Raw genomic sequence first — 20,343 nt, forward strand, 5'->3', positions numbered from 1 at the left:
ATTACATCAATTAATTACGTACTATTGGAACGTACCCTTTAGACCTTTAAATCATCTTGACCCTTTGACCATTTTTACTTACTTTAGTACTCCTTTAGATTCTTACACCCCTTTAGACCCCTTAACTATTATTGGAACACACCCTTAGACAATTTTATACAACTTTAGACCTCAACCTTTTACACTACTTGCACCTTTTAGACCCATCCAGACCCTTTGAACCCTTCCAGACCCTTTGAACCCCTCCAGACCCTTTGAACCCCTCCAGAACGTTTGAACCTCTCCAGACCCTTTGAACCCCTCCAGACCCTTTGAACCCCTCCAGACCCTTTGAACCCCTCCAGACCCTTTGAACCCCTCCAGACCCTTTGAACCCCTCCAGACCCTTTGAACCCCTCCAGACCCTTTGAACCCCTCCAGACCCTTTGAACCCCTCCAGACCCTTTGAACCCCTCCAGACCCTTTGAACCCCTCCAGACCCTTTGAACCCCTCCAGACCCTTTGAACCCCTCCAGACCCTTTGAACCCCTCCAGACCCTTTGAACCCCTCCAGACCCTTTGAACCTCTCCAGACACTTTGAACCCCTCCAGACCCTTTGAACCCCTCCAGACCCTTTGAACCCCTCCAGACCCTTTGAACCCCTCCAGACCCTTTGAACCCCTCCAGAGATACCAATGATTCTAAAACCCTTGCTTTCTACAGCGTGAAGCCGAGATAGGTGTGAGGCAGGTGCACCAGCCCAGGGGGTAGAGCAGTACTCCATCAAGCTGAGGATGAAAGCCTTGTATGTGGTGAGGAGCTCAGCAATGCCGAAGAAGGACTTCGCACGACGGAGGATGTCCAGTCGGCGACTGGCTTTGGAGGACAGAAATGTGTTTTTCCCAGGAAAGATCATGGCAGATAGTGAGACCCAAAAGCTCGATTGACAGAACTTCTTGGAGACGATTGTTGAGAAAGTAGATGGGAGGGTTTTTCACAGTCTTTTTGGAGAGACATTGTGAGAGTGTGAGATTTGTCAGGATTGAAAGACATGTTCCACTTCTTTGACCAGGTTGTGATTTTATCCAGGTCTGCAGAGTGAGGAGGCTGCAGACTGCCGATCTGTGGGTTGAGATATGGAGCGGCAGAGACTGGAGTCATCAGCAAAAAGATAGAGAAGATTTAAAAATCATGCAAAACACAGACAATACATTTTTTTCAGCAAGTGATACGCAAATTCGACCCTCCCTGGGGGTTGGGCACACAGCTCGTATGCAATAAAACCAAAAAGGTGTGTATGTCACATGTATGAACACAAACCTAGGTTATCAATACATCATCGACACACCACCCAAAACCAATCCTGGCAGGGTCTGCAATCTCTGATTGCTCTTTTTCGTTAAAATTGTTATTCCTAAACAACATGTTTTTATTTGTCCCGAAAGCATGCTCTCAATGCTGCTGAAATATCCACAAGGCAGATAATACAATGGATGGTTTGCCATTATGCTTTTCAGCAGTAGTCTGAGAAGCGATTTGGAATTTGGCCAGGATATCGGCACATATTGGCCTACTTTTGAAAAAAAGTATTGTTGGATCTCTAACAAATTTAAGTAGGTTGGTCACCTGGCTCATCCTTGAGGACAGTGCACTCATTCGTGCAATGCGGTGCTGCAAAGCACCAGGATGACACTTTGTAAATGAGTCATCGAACCTAGACTCTGTTTCTGATAGGCGAGTATGCTTCTGAGCTCTCCTGGCAGACATAGCATGGCCATATATTTATTAGTTACCTTGATATTTAACAGCAATAACTTCCATTTAAGAGCTTAAGTTTTATTTTTCATACAGGTTCATAGAGAGGCTTGTATATAGACAGGAATATTAACACAACAAGATATTTGTACCTGGATCTTCTGGTCATTGGAGGTGTTTTATTTATTTATGGTTTGCATTCCTCGGCACTCAGGAAGGTGCAAAGGCTTTTCCGTTAGAATGAAGAAATATACAAAGCTGTTGTCGTGTGCAGATGATCATGGCTAAAATGTTTACCGATTGCAGTGCTTACTTTTTCATTGCAGGACCTAAGCATTGCAATGAACCCCTCCTTGTTCATTGCAGATTGCAATCTGTCAATTTTCGCATTCTCATGTCGAAGAAACAAGTATAATTGAAAAACATAATGCACTGTTGATCCCCTCTCCACCTACCCTTGTTCCTCCTCTTACCATTCCCGCAGACTGAGCCACAGCAAATCCAAGTTGCAAAAATCATGTGTACGCATTTCTGTGAGCAAGTAAGGGAGCTTTTCCCGAACATCAATTCAACCCTCTTGAGCACCAGTGCTCAACTCGATGCGTTGGACATTCCCTGTCTACCGAATCCAGAGATTCGAAAGCTTCTGCTTTCAAAGGAGTCCGAGGAAGTTTGTAGTCAGGAAGAGCAAGTCGGACATGAGCGCAGTGCGGTGGCACCAGTACGGCGAGCTTCCTTGGGCAGCGCCGATGGTCCGGATTTGAAAAAGGCTCGGCTAGAAGAGGAACTATGTGGATGAGTGCACGTATCGAAGCGCTGCAGCACAGCCAGCCAGGTACCATAAAAAAAAAAACTCACGATGAGCTTAACCTGCGACCGGCCGAGCGCGCCGTGGAGAAAACTATCACGGCAGAGGCCGCAGGCCAAGACTAAAGGTGAAGGTGTGCAGCAGAGGGTTATTCGGTACGACAGTGAAGCATCCATTCGTAGCCTCGAGACATACTGGTGCCAAGAAAACAACGGCAGCATTCATGGATCATTTTGAAAACGCTGCGCTTCAAGATCACAGCAGGTTACACCTTTTCCGGCCACGTTTGTTTTTTATGCTGCAAAGGCATCCTAAACCCGAGTACTGTTCTGTTTTCAGAACCCTTGTTTGTAAATTTGTATGTGACCGACTATAAAATAAATGTGGTTTGTGTGTATATAGCAAATATGTGCAAAAAATGAGTTTGATACAGAAAACATCTGGTCACACAAAATCAAGCGGTGACATTTCCACATTATTGTACATCATGATCTAATTTAATGCAGTTTTGTCTTTGGAAGTGCACTCAATAGCAACAATGGTTTGTAATTTATTTAGATATTTCTTTTAACAATTGCCATCCTTTATGAATGGTGTCTTAATACTATCGATTGAAAAAAGTTTTTAGTTATTTAAAAACAAAATGTTGGAAGCATTTGTGTTTGCCGACAGCAACACTGCGTATCATTGAGCCCCAGTCGTGGAGATTTTTTCTTTGTTGTGTTTTTATTCTGTAAGTTATGCTTGTGCTGTTCCTCGTTGCATTAGGATTTTGTATGAAAATGAAGTCTGGCGACCTTTTACAGTATATGTCACTCTGCCATATATTTTCAGCACCAAGCTGAAAATGGAGGTAGGAGAGAGAAAAGGGGCCATATCGTGTATATTAGATTTGGAAAATGGCAGATTTTCAAACCCCCTGCCCCCTACACCCCCAACCTCTTTCCTTCTCTTCTCCTTTTTTTTCATTTCCAAATGTAGAGGCCCCACCTCACTTTTTCAGAAGTCCACAGAATCCACTCTGTAAACTATTTTCTGCAGATGAGAAGTCGAAACTTCGTGTCAAACGTATGCCGAAATAAATACCTGGCTACTACTGGGACCCTCCTTGCTTTTTCTTTTGTGGTTGGTGGTGTTATTCACCATGTTCGTTTAAAAAAAATTGTTTCATTGCTTTCATGTTTTGGGCCTTGGAATAGCATGTTAAACTTGCTGACTAATGTGATCATGACCATACCTTTTGGGTGCCCTATGTCAGGCTTGAGGTAAAGTCTGCACCCTGGCACTGTTATCAGTCTAAGCTGTTGGTGTGGTCGGGGTTTGGGCCTGTTGCACTAGAAACGTGATATTACGGGACTCCGATATCAATGCATCATGCTGATTACTGTGGCTAATTAAATACGATGTTAATCGAAGTTTTTTTAATTTTATTGTGAATAAAAAGAGGGTGGGGGATACAATTCACAATATAAGTAAAGAGAAGTAAAAGGAGAAGTGTGGAGAGAGAAAAGGAAGGGAGGTAGATGGGGAGTGTGCAAGAGGAAGGGAAGAGGTGGTAAATCATTACCTTTTTATGTACATGATATTACAATGCATAGAAAACATTCTCCAAGCCAGAAAAGATGTATCTACTCCAGATGTTGCTTCTTTTTTTTTCTTTCTTTTTTTCCATCATTACTACCCTTCGTGTAATGCCAATGTCTTGCAGGTATAACCAGACACAATCCCTGCCAAGCCTTTTGTGTATTATTCGTGCAGCCATTGCAGAACATCGTGAACTCCGTCACCATGTATGGGATCAGATATTTCGATGCCCTCGCGTGACATTGCACCTTCATTCCTGGACCTCTCCACGATCAGCTGGGCCAGAACATGAGACACCTGCACACGCATAAATGGTGTGACAATCTTCATTTTCCTTTTTTTTTTTTTTTCAAACGATCCCCTTGTAGTTCTTGTTAGCCACAATATTTTGGTTGATTTCAGTTCAAACAAACGAACATACTGCAAATCGAAAAAGATTAAATTCTTCGGGAACTTCTGTAAAACGATTCGAAGATCACATTAAATCAAAAGATCAAGTCAAATGTGATTTCATGGTAGTTATGATACGGCTCAGGTGGAGCCTTTCTCTATTGATCTCAAGAAATGTTTCCAAGAAAATAATTCCACACTGGGTATCCCAACGCTGTCAACAAAGATATACGAGAAGAAAACACAAATTCCCACTTTGGAAGTTGTTTATGAAGAGCTATGGAAACCATCTTGGGTACAATTATTTTTAAAGTAACAACTAGTTTACATGTTTAATACTAGAATGGCACTTAATACTAGAGTTTAATACTAGAGCATACCTCCACCAGGCTGAACAGTTTACGTTCTGTATCCCAATAATAGACCGGATCCGACATGAACCAAAATCCAATCGGTTTGTTCTTGTCACCCAACTCATTCACCAAGTTTTGCCCTAAGTCGTCCACAACTTTTTGAAATATCATGTAACATATTGTTTTTGGCCCTATCACTCTGAAGAATCACTTTTAAAAAATAAAAATAATTCTCATATCCAGATGTGGATTCACGTCTTCACCAAAATTAAATCGATTTGGCCTTGTTACACAATCGACCTGTCCAAGTTTCGTCCAAACCCGTCATAACATTTAGATATCGGTTTTAGCCCTATCACTCAATGGTGACGAATCACTTTAAAAATTCTTTGTTCCGGATTCGAATCTTCACCAAAATTGAATCAATTCTTCCTTGTCACACACCCAACCTGTCCACCAGGTTTCATCCGAATTCGTCCACAACTTTGAGATATCGTGTTGTATATCGGTTTTTGCCCTATCTTTCAATGGTGAAGAATTATTTTAAAAATTCTCAGATCCGGATCTTCACCAAAATCTACTCATTTCGTCTGTGTCCCATACCGAACCCCTCCACCAAATTTCGTCCAAATTCGTCCACAAGCTTTTTAGATATCTTGTTCACAGACAGGGGTGAAAACATAACCTCCATCCACCTTCGGTAGCAGAGGTACCAAACGTGAAAAAAACTTTTTTGTATTGTCAGTGAGTTCCTCCCACCTCCAATCCCTCTTCCCGCCAACATAACATCTGGCCTCCAAAGCCAGTCGCCGACTGGGCATCCTGCGTCGTGCGAAGTCCTTCCTTGGCACAACTGAGCTCCTCACCTACAAGGCTTTCATCCGCAGCTCTATGGAATACTGCTCTCCCCTCTGGGCTGGTGCTCCTGCCTCACACCTAGCTCGTCTTCACGCTGTTGAAACCAAAGCGTTCAGAATCATTGGAATCTCCCGCGATGAAGCAAACTCCAAAGGCCTTTCACTCACTCACCGCAGGCAGGTTGGTGGTCTTTCCGCCTTCTACCGACTCCTCTCTGGCCTTGCCCCCCCCCCCCCCCCAGCTCTCTTTGGGCTCTGTCCCCCAAATATTCCTACAGGTCACACAAGATCTGCCTGCAACCCTCTTATGGTTAAACTGCCAAAATCAAGACTCTCCGCTCACCTTCACTCCTCTTTTCTCCCGCCTCTGGAACAAACTCCCCTACTCCCTTCAATCCCACTCCACCCTCCAGGTCTTTAAAACAGCTGTTCACCACCATCTCTTATCTTCCCCCATCCAAAACCTTGATCTTTTCTACCCCTGCTAATTTCACCCCAAATTCACTTTTTTGAAATACCAACTTCTGTCCTGGAAGTCCTTGGTGTCCTTGTGTTTTATACTTCTCCCACCTCCCTTCCCACGCCTCCTCCCCCACATCTTGCTCTCAAATGTTGTGTTTGTGTGCTTCCCCTTCTCTCCCCATCTTGTCTTCCGCTCCCTCTTTTTATATATTTTGTTTGTCTGTTTGATTTGTTTGTGAAATAAGTTAGTTCTTTCACGAGCCTCGATTCTGTATACAAAAAAAAATAGAAGAAAGTTTTTCTTCAATTTATGGGTCGAATCATGTTGTGACATCAGCTCTGGTTCATATGCAACTAAGTCTTTCGAGCTAAACACGATTGTGCCTGATGATGAACTGTCTATTGCTTTGCCGGCAGCGGCATTGATTGCATCAATGAATGCACCATCCCCCATTTAGATAAGCTTGTCTGCTGACAGGTTATGGATGTTGAAGATCTTTTCGACTCCAATATCTGTTACTAGCAGAAGTACCCGGCATTGCCGGGCAGGGGAGGGAAGGGGGTAGGGGAGGGGAACAGGGGGGAGGGGAGGGGAACAGGAGGGAGGGGAGGAGAGGGGGGAGGGGGAGGAGAGGGCAGAAAGGAAGGGATAGGGGGGAAAGGGAGGAGCGAGGGGGAAGTTGTAGGGCAGAAAGGGAGGGGCATGGGGGAAAGGGAGGGGCATGGGGGAAAGGGAGGGGGAGGGGGGAAAGGGAAAGGGAGGGGGAGGAGGGGAGGGATATAGATGGTTACTGGCAATTGATCACATCCAGAAATGATGTAATCCACACAATTTATGTACTTTACATAACGTTAATAGGAATACATGGCCGCGTAGATGGGAAATACAGTTTGTTTGAAATAAATCACAAATATCAGATGAAAGTGAAAAAAAACCTATGTGGTGTGAATGGCAATGTTCCTCGCTGAAATGTGAAAAACCTGAATTATGTGCGAACGCATAACTGTGAGATTATGGCGGCAAAGTTGGAACATCACGTGATCCTAGCAGAAGTACCCGGCATTGCCGGTGGGGGAGGGGAGACCCGTACATTCCCAACCCGTACATTCGCCCTCTCGACAAGCTCGTATTCGATTCGTATTCGAAATCGAAAGGGGAAATCCTTCGTATTCGAAAACACGAAATATGAATTAAAATTTAATTCATATCGCACAAAATCGACACAAAACACGATCGCATAAAGGTGAAAAAACGCAATGGCTTTTCGCCCTGAATTACGTGCAAACGTGTGATGGGATGGAACATCACGTGATCGCTCTGAGCGAATCAGCGAGCTGCTCGCACTGGCTGAGATTAGCGGGTACTTTGCTGAAATGCGCTGAGGCAAATATGAATAAAAAATATGGATCTCGTCAAATATGGTCTCAGCCACGTTCGTCCCAGGCTCAATGGCCATGTCTATGCCAAATATCAAGCACGTGAGCCTCTCCGTTTTGGAGTCTATCGGTAACATTACACGCACACACACACGCACACACACACACACACACACACACACACACACACACACAAACTGTGTTTTATATATATATATAGATATTGTGGGGTGTCCTTGCGTATTGTCGAATTTCTTATGAATGATGCCGTCGAAGCTGAAACCTGGCTGGTGCACTGCTAAAAAAAATTAACATTTTCCACACAACACTTATGCCTAGGTCACACATAGGCGGATTTGTCGGCGACTACTGGCGACTGAAAAAATCGCCACCATCCGCCGACAATCGTAATGAAACCGTAATGGACGGTCGCCTGTAGTCGTGGTTATCCTCCCCAGGTCGGCTGCAGTCGGCAAGAGTCGCAAAGGGGCCAAAAAGTTTTTAAAATGTTTAAAAACGGCGCACTCAGTCGCAATGGAAAAAAATCCGCCATGCTGTCGTGATGGAACCGCCATGCTGTCGTCGGTATCCGTAATAAGAGCGTAAAGCGGCCGCAACCCAGTCGCTCATAGTCTTCCGCAATCACCCCACCAGCTAGCACGGCAGAGATGCGAATGCCATACGGCCTTCCTGCGGCATCTTCCCGACTACGGGCCGACACTGTTGCGGCTGCATATCGACTACAGAAGAACTGTCACGTCTCCCCTGCGGCTATGGGAGACTGACGACGACAGCAGTAGGACTAGTGGCGGCTGAGTTACGGCCATTGGCGACAGAGATACGACTGCATTACGACATACCACGATTTTCTGGCCAGGTATAAATAGGGGTGGACATTTCAGCTCACTGCAGTATGTTCTATGGTCAAGGTCTACCAAGGGTCTCTCTACCAACATCTATCATGGATGATGAACATAGGATGAAGCTGGTCCTTCTGAATGACTTGGCAGCACTGGACCAAGATATTGCTGCGAATGACCTACTGCTGGCTCATGCTGAACTCCATTCCATGGCAAGACAGGATGGTGTGAGGGTCTCCGTGGAGTGAGGTCCTGTGGTGCCGACAAGGATATGGCTTTATTGTTTGGACTTGGGACTTTTGGGAACTTTATTTTTGGGACTTTGGTCCTTTGGAAACTTTATTTATGGGACTTGGGACCAGTGGAAATAATTTGTTGGACTTTATTTCCATTCTCTCTCCCTGCAGAAAAGTTTGATTATTACATTACAATGATACATCTTTATTAACTTTCTTATTGTACATCAAACATCTTTATGCTTCATGTCATACATCATTGAAATGAATAAAGTGAAATGTAAAATAGAGAAATAAAGATTTTTTTTTTAAATGCAAAATAGAAACACTAACGGTAGCTTTAGCCGTCTGATGTGTGCCTGTAGCGAGGACGAAACAGTGAATTTTGAAATTTATATTTAATACAAACAAATTTATTTGTTCATATTAAATACAAATTTGTTCATAGCACAAGTATCCAATAATGAATCACAATGTTCATAGCACAAGTATCCAATAGCACAGCACAAGTATCCAATAGCACAAATATCCACAAGTAATCACTAATGTGTCAATAATCCTGACTGCCAGAGTCATCGTCATCGTCAGCTGGTGGCAGGTTCGGTGTAGACATCGTCTCTTGATGTGTGAATCATGTGTGAATGATTGTGTGTGATCACACAATCATCATGTGTGAATCGTCTCCAATCGCCGGCGGTCTTATTGCAGTCTTGCGGACGTCGGAGTAAACCGCCACCCGGCCCCAATGCAGTCGTCGCGATCCGCCATCGGTCGTAATCTAGCCGCCAGACTGTCGCCACGCTGCCGCCGTGCATCCGCAATGCAGTCGTCGTCGATCTTCGACAGTCGCCATCCCACTCGGGGCGTCGTCGCAATGCAGGCGCAATGTGGCCGCCTGCAGTCGCCATACTGCCGCCTGACCATATTTGACCGCCCGACATCGCCAGTAGTCGCCGAAAAATCTTGATCGCCGGCAGTCGCCAAAATATCCGCCTATGTGTGACCTAGGCATTAAGATTACAAAAGACAAAGGCCTCGGCCTTCACTGGTGTCATATTTGATTTGTCTAAAGCCACAGCAAAACATTCACCTTTGTAGATAAATGTCATATAATCATTAAATGTTGTCGGGTTCCCATTTGTCGTGGTTCATTTGGAAACATGTTTACGCAAACACGAACCTTCAATGTCGAAACACGAACCTTCCTTTGCAGTGCCCACCAAAACTAACAAGAAAGAGCAATCAGAGATTGCAAACCCTTGCCAGGATGTTTGTGGTTTTTAAGGCTTTTGTGTTAAAACAAATATGGCGGTCGAACCATGTGACCGATGACGTCATCATTTTTTTTTCTCAACTAATTTATTCCCACATTATGCTCAAGTAATTTCATCTTGATCGGACAAAGTTTTGTACTTGTCGAATTATGACGTCATAATGGAGGCACCTATGACATCAACATATTTTATTCCCCATGGAGAGTTCTTTACAATGAGCCATGTCTCAATTTTTTCTATTCAGTGCTGTCAGAGATATAGAGGTGCAAAGTTTTTCGGTTTTTCCAAGATGGCGGCCAAACCACGCGACCTATGCCGTCATAATTATCATTAAAAAAAATTCTGCAGGTGGAGTTGCACCATCCCTCATTATTTAATTGATAATAATTAATCATTCATTAATGTTGAGTTGGATCTTGGAGACGGCGTGAAGCTGGAAGGTGTGAAAACATTTTGCTACTTAGGAGATATGCTGAATGGAGAAGGTGGATCAGATTCGGCAACGGTTGCTCGAGTGAGATGTGCATGGAAGAAGTTTCAGGAACTGAGTGGCGTGCTGATGAGGAGGGGAGTGTCGTTGAAGCTGAAGGGAAAGGTGTATGCTGCATGTGTGAGAAGTGTTATGATTTATGGGAGCGAGACATGGGTAATGAACGTAGAGCAGCAACGAAGGCTGGAAAGGGTGGAAATGCGAATGGTTCGGTGGATGTGTGGAGTATCGTTGGGAGAGAGAGGAAGACAAATGATGATTTGCGAAAGATGATGGGAATAGAGCCTGTGATGGATGCTGTGAAGAGGAACAGGTTGAGATGGTTTGGTCATGTGTTGAGGAAGGATGAAAGTGACTGGTTGAGAGAGTGATGGAAATGAATGTAGAAGGAAGTAGAGGATGGGGAAGACTGAGAAAGACTTGGCTGAAGATGGTGGAAGAAGAAATGCGGGCAAGTGGGTTAACAAGCGGAGATGCAGAAAATAGGGCAAAATGGAGAAGATTGTCATGGGGACCGCAAGGATAACCCCCGCTCTAGCAGGGAAAATGGCCTTAAAATGCCTGTTGTTGTGTTGTTGTTCGGAGAGAGGCTTGTATGTAGACCATATGAATCATATAGACAGGAATATTAACACAACAGGTTCTACGCCACTTCTATATGGTCCCTGGTCCACTTTGGCCTTGCCTTCCATCAATATTGTTTTTTTTCCTTTCATCACCACCACTCCAGATTGTCTCCCTCTCTGACATGATCAAAATAACCTCCCCTGGTCCCATAATTATCATTCATTTTCTCTTCATTGCTTGGGAGCTTTTGTATTGGGTTTAGTCAAAAGAAAATATGTTGCATTTGACAAACATTGTCGGTATAGCTGTGGTTTTATGTTAAGAACTGCAAAGGAGAATGAAATGGGACAAATTTATCTCCGTAAGAGCACTAATAAATGAAAATCGCATCAACAACCATCCTTGACACGCATTTTGTGAGGACCTCACTTTTTTTTATCCTTCCACCCTCAAATTTTCACCTTTATCTGCTTTTAAATTCGTTTTCTTCACAACCACTTGAGCAATTGACATAAAGCTTTCAACATGGAAGCACCTAACCCTGGCTACTTTTTTTTTTTTTTTTCCAACAAAGTTGCATCATGATTGGATGGAAAATGCAGCCGGAATTCCAAAAAGTCTGTTTTCTGTTGGCATTTGTTGCAGGGTGTTTCACATATCAAGAATAATGAATCTCGCTTCACTCGGCCTCAGCCATAATTTAAGGTTTTTCCACTGTAGATTCAAAAGATGGAGACCCATGACAGTTTGAGTATAAATAGCCCCGAGTGGGCTGACGGTCCTCTCTTGAGGTTGTAGTTCAGACCTCTGCTGAATTGGGGAAACTTGGGGAATAGGAGCCCCCTGATCCGAAATCGAACAATCTAAGCCCGACTGATGTGCAGGCTTCTGTCTTGTATTCACATGTCAACTTTCAGAACAATGGGCAGGGTGACAAGGGAGGAGTAGCAAAAATAGCAAAAAGTTGATGTAAGGACAGACGGACGACCGGACAGACAGACATCCGGACATCACAACCCATTTTATGAGTTAATCTCTGAAAACCTTGATCTTTTCTACCCCCGTTAATTCACCCCAGATCCACTTTTTTTGAAATACCGACTTCTTTCTTTCCTGGAAGTTCTATCAGTGTCCATGTGTTTTATACCTCTCCCACCCTTCCCCCCTCTTCCCATACCTCCTCCCCCCAAGCTCTCTCCCTCCCACAGATCTTCTGTTGTCCCTCTTCTCTACTGTTGTACTTGTGTGCTTCCTCTCTCTCTTCATCTTGTCTCCCGCTCCCTTTATTGTATGTTTTGTGTCCGTTTTTTTTTGTGATTAATGTTAGCCCTTACACGAGCGTCGATCTTGTATACAAAAAAAAATATATATATATATATATAATGGTATCTGTAATCTGGTTCTCCAACCTAATGAGCGGACAACATGACGTCATCGCCATGCATGTCCGCATGCCTGCAAAGCTCCAGAGGAACCATCTAGCAGTGCGTCATTACGGATTATAAATCCAGATACTGTCACAAGTGCATGCAAAACTCACAGTTACCGACCTGGTTTCGCCCTTGTTGGGGCTTCATCAGGGCAACGCAGTGAGGCTTACATACACTTGTAAGCCCCAACAAGGGCGAAACCAGGTCGGTAACTGAGTTTTGCATGCACTTGTGACAGTATCTGGATTTATAATCCGTAATGACGCACTGCTAGATGGTTCCTCTGGAGCTTTGCAGGCAATGCGGACATGCATGGCGATGACGTCATGTTGTCCGCTCATTAGGTTGAAGAACCAGATTACAGATACCATAATTAGTAACTCCCAACCGCAACCAGGTCGACTCCATATGATGAGTGGATACCAGAGATAACGTTACCGTGTGGCAGGCAGTGCGTATCGCTCCCAGCAAGGTGCAGCAGCAGCTGTATGGGACACCTTGCTGGCGGTTCTCCACTGATATGAAGGTCGCATAGTGACTGATATATATATATATATAATCCAGATGAGATGACCTAAAAAGTGCTACAGAGAAATATCACTCATGTTTGGTATATCATGGAGCCTAGCGTCAGTGAATAAGCTTGGCTAAAGTAGTAAATTAAACTCTACATTTCTTATTAAGTAGTGCTGAAGTTGTCACAGCTGTTGCACGATACCACTTGGTGCCCTTGATTTCTGAAACCGACTGATTGGCAAAGATTTTTTTTTAATTTCCGTGGATCTCCAATTCAGATTCCAGCAAGAAACCACAGTCTGTATGTGAATATGCTAGTGGGTGGAAAAACCACAGCGGTGAAGGCTTTGTCCCTGACTGTTGTCGATAGTCATAGAAAATGGAGGTCAAACTGGAAACTGGCAATGGCTCAGTCCAGGAGAGAGAGAATGATCTTGGAGATGCACAATTTGGGTCCAGGGGAGACCAAGCATCTGCCTCCTAAATATAATCTGACACGGAAACCAAAATGTAACTAGTGCCATTACAGTGACCACCGTGACTCAATATTTCGCAGTAACATAACTTTCAAAGACGTCTTTTGTGATGGCATTCCTGACAAATTTGTTGAATTGAGGTACCCGGAAGGATATAAAACTGCTTGAACTTCATCCACAGAATCTGTACGCCTAAATAAGGAAGAATTCACGAAGTCGGTGTTCAATGATCTTATGAGACGAAACTGCAACGACGCAGTCTATGGTGAGATTAAGGGTGTGGTACTGGTGAAAAATTGAGAAAACTACATAGGTACCTTTGAGAGGCCTTTACACAAAAACAAAGTCAAGTTAATATCTAATTTTCAGTTTTTCTTGAAAGATATAATCTTGGCTTTAACTCAGACCAGTTTCAACACTTTTTTGTCATATTACATGCATATAATTTGCATAAATTAGACCGCCAATAAAAAACAAGGAAAAACAAAGAACACATTTCTACTTCTATCTTCTATGTCACCTATCATTCTTTTCACACAAAACTTGGTACATGTATTATACATGTGTTACTCTACTACCTGATGAGGATTTTGTGAAATTATGTCAAATGTTCACTAATTAGCTAATTATGCCAATTACCAGATAAAACTTGGTTGTCCTTCAATAAATCCACAATGGCTACTCCTATAAACAAAAGCCTTCATCATTTTAAAGGAAGTGATATTCTGAATATCCTGTCCAAATTTCAGCCCAAAAGAATGATGCATTTCCCAAGTTATAACAAATTTCATGCAAAATATTATATTGAATTGAATTGAAATTTGAATTTTTCAATAATTAGGGGTACTTCTATGACCTCTAATAGCATGATTCTTGTTTATAAGACGATAAAGAAACTGTTCAGCTTAAAAAAAAAAAAAAAAAAATCACCTGTTCACCAGTACTACACCCTTAAGGAGGCACAGCCAGAAACTGAATAGCTGGGTGCTCCAACCCAACATAAACATGGTCGATAAGTGCATCCTCAGAATCAACACCGAGCAGTGGTGGCCCGTATGACAAGTGCTCTCTGCCATGGCGACTCATCCCTCTCCTAGCTCCAGAAACCAATTGAAATATCGATCTAACCTCACACGGGTCTCGTCATCACCTGCATTGGGTCGAATGAGAACGTGCATGTTGGTATGAGGATTAGAAATCCTACAATGCCTCCACAGTGGATCTGGTTAAACAAGCATCAACGATGATCAGCCAACATCCTCGGCTAACAACTGGGGGGGTTTTGTCGCAAGTCAACCCAAAAAATCAAGAGTTTACCTCTGAGAAGGAAATCATTAAACATGTTTTGAAGAGAACCATCAAAAGCTTGTAGCAGATATCAATGACTCATTATAGCCTCATCTCATAATGTTAGGTCTGCAGCTTTAATAATACATCTGATCATATCTCGTGGGGTTATGTTCGAGGTAGAATTTTCATCTGGAGGAAACTAACTTGAATCGAGAGTGTACAGTTTGCCCAAGTTTTTAAAACGTTGCAGCAATGCCCAAATGAAGCCCTGGCAATCGCTGTGCAATTTTTGACATCTTACTTATATGCAAGTATAACATGAAGAAGGAATATCTTGCCAGTGCCTCAATGTATATTATGCCTCCTTTTCTCAATGTGTCTGTTCTTTGATTACATGAAAAGCAGTAGTTTGATCAAAAACGTAGACTTTTTCCGTCACAGGGGATGGGCAGGATTTTGTAATGCGACTGACATCTTCACCAGGCTGGAATGTAATCGTAGCCTCATCATTACCTTTATTAATGTATTTATAAAGGTGTTTGGTGGCCTTGATTTAAGCACTATTCCACATTGATGTGAGAACGATACTTTCGGAGCAGCCATGGATTGTGTGGTACAATGTTGCGATTGTCAACCTGAACATCCCTTCCCGATGAGGTGGCAGTCGCAAAATACCCATCATCAGCAAGGCTTCGTCACCTCAAGTTGGATAAGCATCTTCTGCAAGCCGAGGGTGTGCACAGAAATTCTTTGGAAAGCACTCTAAACACTGACCATCAATCGTGTATGGACAATTAGGATTTATCTCTCCACAATGTCCGTGAACCATAAATATTGTTACGTTTGTGGGGGTAGGTGAAGAAATACCTTAGGAAAGTTCAGAATGTGTAGGTTTTAGTATGGATTGTGTGACATGAAGAAGAAGAATCCATCTCGATGTACATACGCAGGGTAAATGTTCAGGTTAAGAGTGTTTGCTTGTCGCCATAAGGAGGGTGGTTTTGTGCTAATTAATTATAGGGCTTATGGTTAATAATCCCCAGTATGTATTGCCTCAGAAAGCCAGGCGATGGGCTCCATTAGCCCAACCACTCCGCCAGGGCCGACAGAAACAGCATTTGCTGATCGGCAAGGGAACCCCGCCCCCGAACATTCCCGAAAGACGGCTAGGCTCCACCTCGGAGGACCGGAATTGACAGGCCACGCCCCGAGCTTCATGACTCGTTACGAAGCCATGGAGTGATGACCAGAGCTTGGTGATTGGATAGAGTGTGACGTCAGTCGTCGAACATTTGAGAGCTAGGAGAGCGAGAAGAATTCGTCTCGCAATCTTGGGCACTTTTGTCCTGGTGTTTGTTGGAGGCAGTCACATTCACTCTTCTGGTCCTGGCGTTCGTTGGAGGCAGTCACATTCACTCTTCTGGTGCTGGCATTCGTTGAAGGCGGTCGCATGTTCTTCTGATCCTGGGATTCACAGAGGACGGCCGTGTTTGCCGCTCTCTCCTTTGTTCTGGCTTGGTCGCAGGAGGTGGCACATCTTTGGCTCGTGTGCGCTTGTGGGGAAGAGACTGAACAAGAGAGGTTCGGGGCAGTCGGAATCGCGAGAAGTACCTCACGTTGGGACGTCTAGGAACTCCGCGCCATTTTTGTGCGTTTCCCACGCGATGGTTTGTGGGCAACGAACATCAACAAGCCCTTGGTTGAACTGCAAAGCTGAGTGCTGTCCGATTACCAAATCGTTTTATTTTGTTTTATTTCTCCGTGTCTGTAATTGAGTCCAAATGGAGGGTCCCTCACCTTAGCCTATTACTATTAGTTTTTATCTCAACATTTTTATTGTGCTTGCGTTATTTTCATTAAATCATTATTTGTTGAATTTTACTTTTCGTTTTCTTGTCTTGTTTCATTTCTTTGTTTGTTTGTTTATTTGTCGGTTCAGATTAACCCAGTGTCTGCTGTCTGATCAGATAAGGCTAAGGGCCTTTCCCGCGCACGCCAAAGACAATCCCACCAAAGTTAGAAGTATGCCTGGTGTCAGGAGTGGGATTCGAACCCTCTGAAAATAAAAAAAACTGGTGTCTGTCGAGTGGGATTCCAATCCTGTGAGACACTCGGTGTCCGGGGTGCGAATCCCACTCTATTGACCAGTTTTTGGTTTTTTTTTAAAGGGTTCTAATCCCACTCCTGACACCAATTGTTGCGTCCCTGGGGTTAAAACCCCTGAGTGACGGATGACCGAAACAAGCTTTAACTCCGAGGCATACTTCGAACCTTGGCGGGATTGTCTTTGGCGCGCGGGGGAAAGGCCCGAAGCCTTATCTGATCGGACGGCCGACACTGGGTTAATCCGAACCCACAGACAAAAAAACAAGACAAGAAAAGTAAAATTCAACAAATAATGATTTAATGAAAATAATGCAAGCACAATAAAAATGTTGAGGTAAATAAAGTAATAGTAATAGGCTAAGGTGAGGGACCCTCCTCCATACTGACTCAATTACAGACACGGGGAGAAATAAAAAGATTTGGTAATCGGCCAGAACTCAGCTTTGCAGTTCAGCCGAGGGCTTGGATATGTTCGTCGCCCCCAAACCAACGCGTGGGAAGCGCACAAAAATGGCGTGGAGTCGCGCTCCTCGACGTCCCAATGTGAGGTACTTCCCACGATGCCGACTGCTCTGAACCTTTCTTGTGCAGTCAGTCTCTTCCCCACAAGCACCCGCAACCAAGCCAGAACAAAGGAGAGCGGCAAACACGGCTGTCCGCTATGAATCCCAGCATCAGACAAGGCTTCGGGCCTTTCCCGCGCACGCCAAGACAATCCCGCCAAGGTTCGAAGTACTCCTCGGAGATAAAGCTCGTTTCGGTCATTCGTCACCCAGGGGTCGTAACCCAGGGGATGCGACAATATCTTGACACTCATCCATTCCTGACGAGATGGCAGTTGGGTTAGGAAATTCTGTACTATCTGCTTGGCAATACCTTGCCAAGTGTACTGTTCACCATCAAGTATGAACAGAAAATGACAATGTGGTAATCACACATTCTGAAATTCGATTGTCTATGTAGGTGAGTTTTAAGGTCACCAACAAAGCTATTTTTTACGTCTGCCAATAGCTGCTGTTCTTTAGGTTTTAAGACCCTGGCTGCCATGTCACCACTATCAAAAGTGCTCCCTGTAGGTTAGAGCAGGAATTTGGAATTTCGCCAGGGTGCCGGCATTACATCGCCTACTCTTCACAAAGGACACCATGAGATTTTTAACATCGATTCATTATTTTCTGGCAGAAGAGCCACCCAGTTTAACGTGCATCTAAGGGATTGGATACACAATGATGCCTCACCCTGCCTGTGAAACACCAGGATGATAATTTATAGCTGCTTTGGGATTCAAACCCAGGATTGACAGCTCAGAGAGTACACGTAACACTAGATTATCCTGCCAGCCCAATTTTCCTGCAATTAAGGAGGTTAATTAAACTGCCATACATTCCCAAAGCATGAAGGTACCTTTACAGTAACAGGGCTCCCAATAAGCCGTGTTGTTCCAAAGATGAGCGTGACCTCGTAATCTGGAGCAGACAAGGGTATTGTTGCACCTTCCCTGAAGGCATGCAAATCTGGTGATAGGTTGGAAGGAATGGGATGGAGTATTAAATGTGTGAAGCAGCTGTTAATTTCATTAAATATAAGGCACCCTTTCAAAGTAAACATATGCATTTGCCAACTACAAGTTAATCATAAAATTGTACGGAAGTACAGTAATTGCATTCCACCAGCATATTTGGAGTGTCATAGCAAAGGTGTTGGATTCTTTTTGACTGTTGAAATATACTTACTACGTGTATATCAATGACAAAAAAAAATCTCAATTTAATCCATTTTAAATTCATGCTGTAACACAATAAAATGTGAAAAAAAAGTCAAGGTGTGAATACTTTTTGAAGGCACTGTGTATCTATATACAGGGTGATTCACATACGACGTACTATTTTGTTTTTGAATAACTCTGTGTTGCTTGAACCGATTTACTTGTAATTTGCAGTACTTGTAGACAAATGTTCCCCATTTATTACGTGAAAATTTCATTAAAAAATAATTGATACAAATTTAATTATGGGTCTCGATATGGCGGCCGTCATTTTCGATCACTCGGAAGTCTCTGCTTGTATTCGAGCATGGTTTTCTGCCGCATTTCATGAGTGATCTCCCAGAAGGCATTCCTGATGCGGTGCTTGAGTTCCAGCAAGTCTCTTGGTCGAGTCGTGTACACTTTGGACATTGCTTGGCAGCACCCAGCTTCGACCAAACTCCGTTCGAAGACGTCGTTTCACTTCGATAAGCTTTTTGTGGCCTCATACCAGGTTGCAGCTTTTGCACGCTCCTGACTGTTGTAACTTGCCATTCTTGCCGATTTTTTCTTTACATTATGCTGCTAAAATGTCTAAAGCTGACTCGAAGACCGGTTCCATAATTATCAACGTTTAAGAGCAATTTAATCGACATGTTAATCGACATGTCATGTCATGGCAAGAAGTCAGGCTGTTTCCCATCATCAAAAATGACGGCTGCCATATCGAGACCAATAACTAAACTTGTATCAATTGTTTTTAAATGAAATTTTCACAAAATAAATGGGGAACATTTGTCTATAAGTGCTGCAAATTACAAGTAAATCGGTTCACGCAACACAGTTATTCAAAAACAAAGTAGTACGTCGTATGTGAATCACCCTGTATATACAGACTTGGCATTTAATATGGAATTTTTTTTTTTTTTCTTGACTTGGGTTTACTTTCTTAACTCAGTATATCAATCTGGTGAGTTTGTTTTACACTTTGGTGATTTATTTGTTAAAAGAATCATGTCACTGATTGTCTGTCGCAGCAAGAAGTCAACAACAGGATTATATCACAGGTGGCGTGGCAAAATGTACGGACAGGTGCATTTGACGATTGGCTTCACAGTCGGGTATACAAGGGTTGTTGCGTACTGTATTAGTGGAAAACAACTGCTGCACGTCTCCAAAAGTTATTGCCGCTTCCTCTGGAGATGGTCCGTCAACTCGACAATGCTGTTTGTCATGGAGTGGTGGCTTTACGAAATTACGGCATGAAAGACCGTGCTATTGCTCGGCAGTATGGCATCACTCAAGGTCAGGTGTCAAAGATCCTGAAACGAAATGCTCAGAGGGGTGTCCCTACTCTAATACCGAGGCCAGGGCATCCCCGCAGAACCACAAGGAGGGATGATAGCCAGCTGCACCGGTTAGTCCGCAATGGCCGTACCAAGTCAGCTAATCGGCTGAGGGCTGAGTGGCAGCAACTGACAAATGTGCCTGTATCCAGAAGGCTAGTCAACCAACGACTGGTGCAAGCAGGCTATCGTGCCAGGCGTCCTCTGAGAAAGCCACGCCTGACCAGACAACACCGCCAGTGCCGATTGCAGTGGGCCAGAGAGCACTGTCAATGGCAGCCAGGACACTGGAATCACGTAATCTTCAGTGACGAGTCTAGATTTCTGGTCTGTCGTCATGATGGCCGCGTCCGAGTGCGCAGACAAGTGCATGAAGCCTACAACAAAGATTGTATAGTGCCAATAGTCCAAGCTGGAGGTGGTGGGGTGACCGTTTGGGCTG

General features: G+C 43.8%; 2 protein-coding genes across 6 annotated transcripts in view; one reads left to right on the plus strand and one right to left on the minus strand.

Annotated features, from left to right (window-relative positions):
- Window positions 1-3,639, plus strand: part of LOC137428701 (E3 ubiquitin-protein ligase TRIM33) — a 182,793-nt gene extending 179,154 nt beyond the window's left edge. For both annotated transcript variants that reach the window (XM_068118606.2, XM_068118614.2), the window contains exon 19: window positions 2,220-3,639. In XM_068118606.2, coding sequence (XP_067974707.2) covers window positions 2,220-2,534 — 315 coding nt within the window. In that variant the 3' untranslated portion in view covers window positions 2,535-3,639. The remainder of the gene's footprint in view (window positions 1-2,219) is intronic.
- Window positions 3,640-3,953: 314 nt separating this feature from the next.
- LOC137428719 (interferon regulatory factor 5) overlaps window positions 3,954-20,343 on the minus strand; it is a 93,570-nt gene continuing 77,180 nt past the window's right edge. For 3 of the 4 annotated variants that reach the window (XM_078777316.1, XM_068118622.2, XM_068118627.2), the window contains 2 exons: window positions 18,216-18,325; window positions 3,954-4,424 (listed from right to left, as the gene is read on the minus strand). In XM_078777316.1, coding sequence (XP_078633442.1) covers window positions 4,290-4,424; window positions 18,216-18,325 — 245 coding nt within the window. In that variant the 3' untranslated portion in view covers window positions 3,954-4,289. The remainder of the gene's footprint in view (window positions 4,425-18,215; window positions 18,326-20,343) is intronic. The other variant, XM_068118633.2, reaches the window with a different exon arrangement.

Source organism: Myxine glutinosa, chromosome 1 (assembly GCF_964187855.1).
Source record: "Myxine glutinosa chromosome 1, kmMyxGlut1.1, whole genome shotgun sequence".
NCBI lineage: Eukaryota > Metazoa > Chordata > Myxini > Myxiniformes > Myxinidae > Myxine > Myxine glutinosa.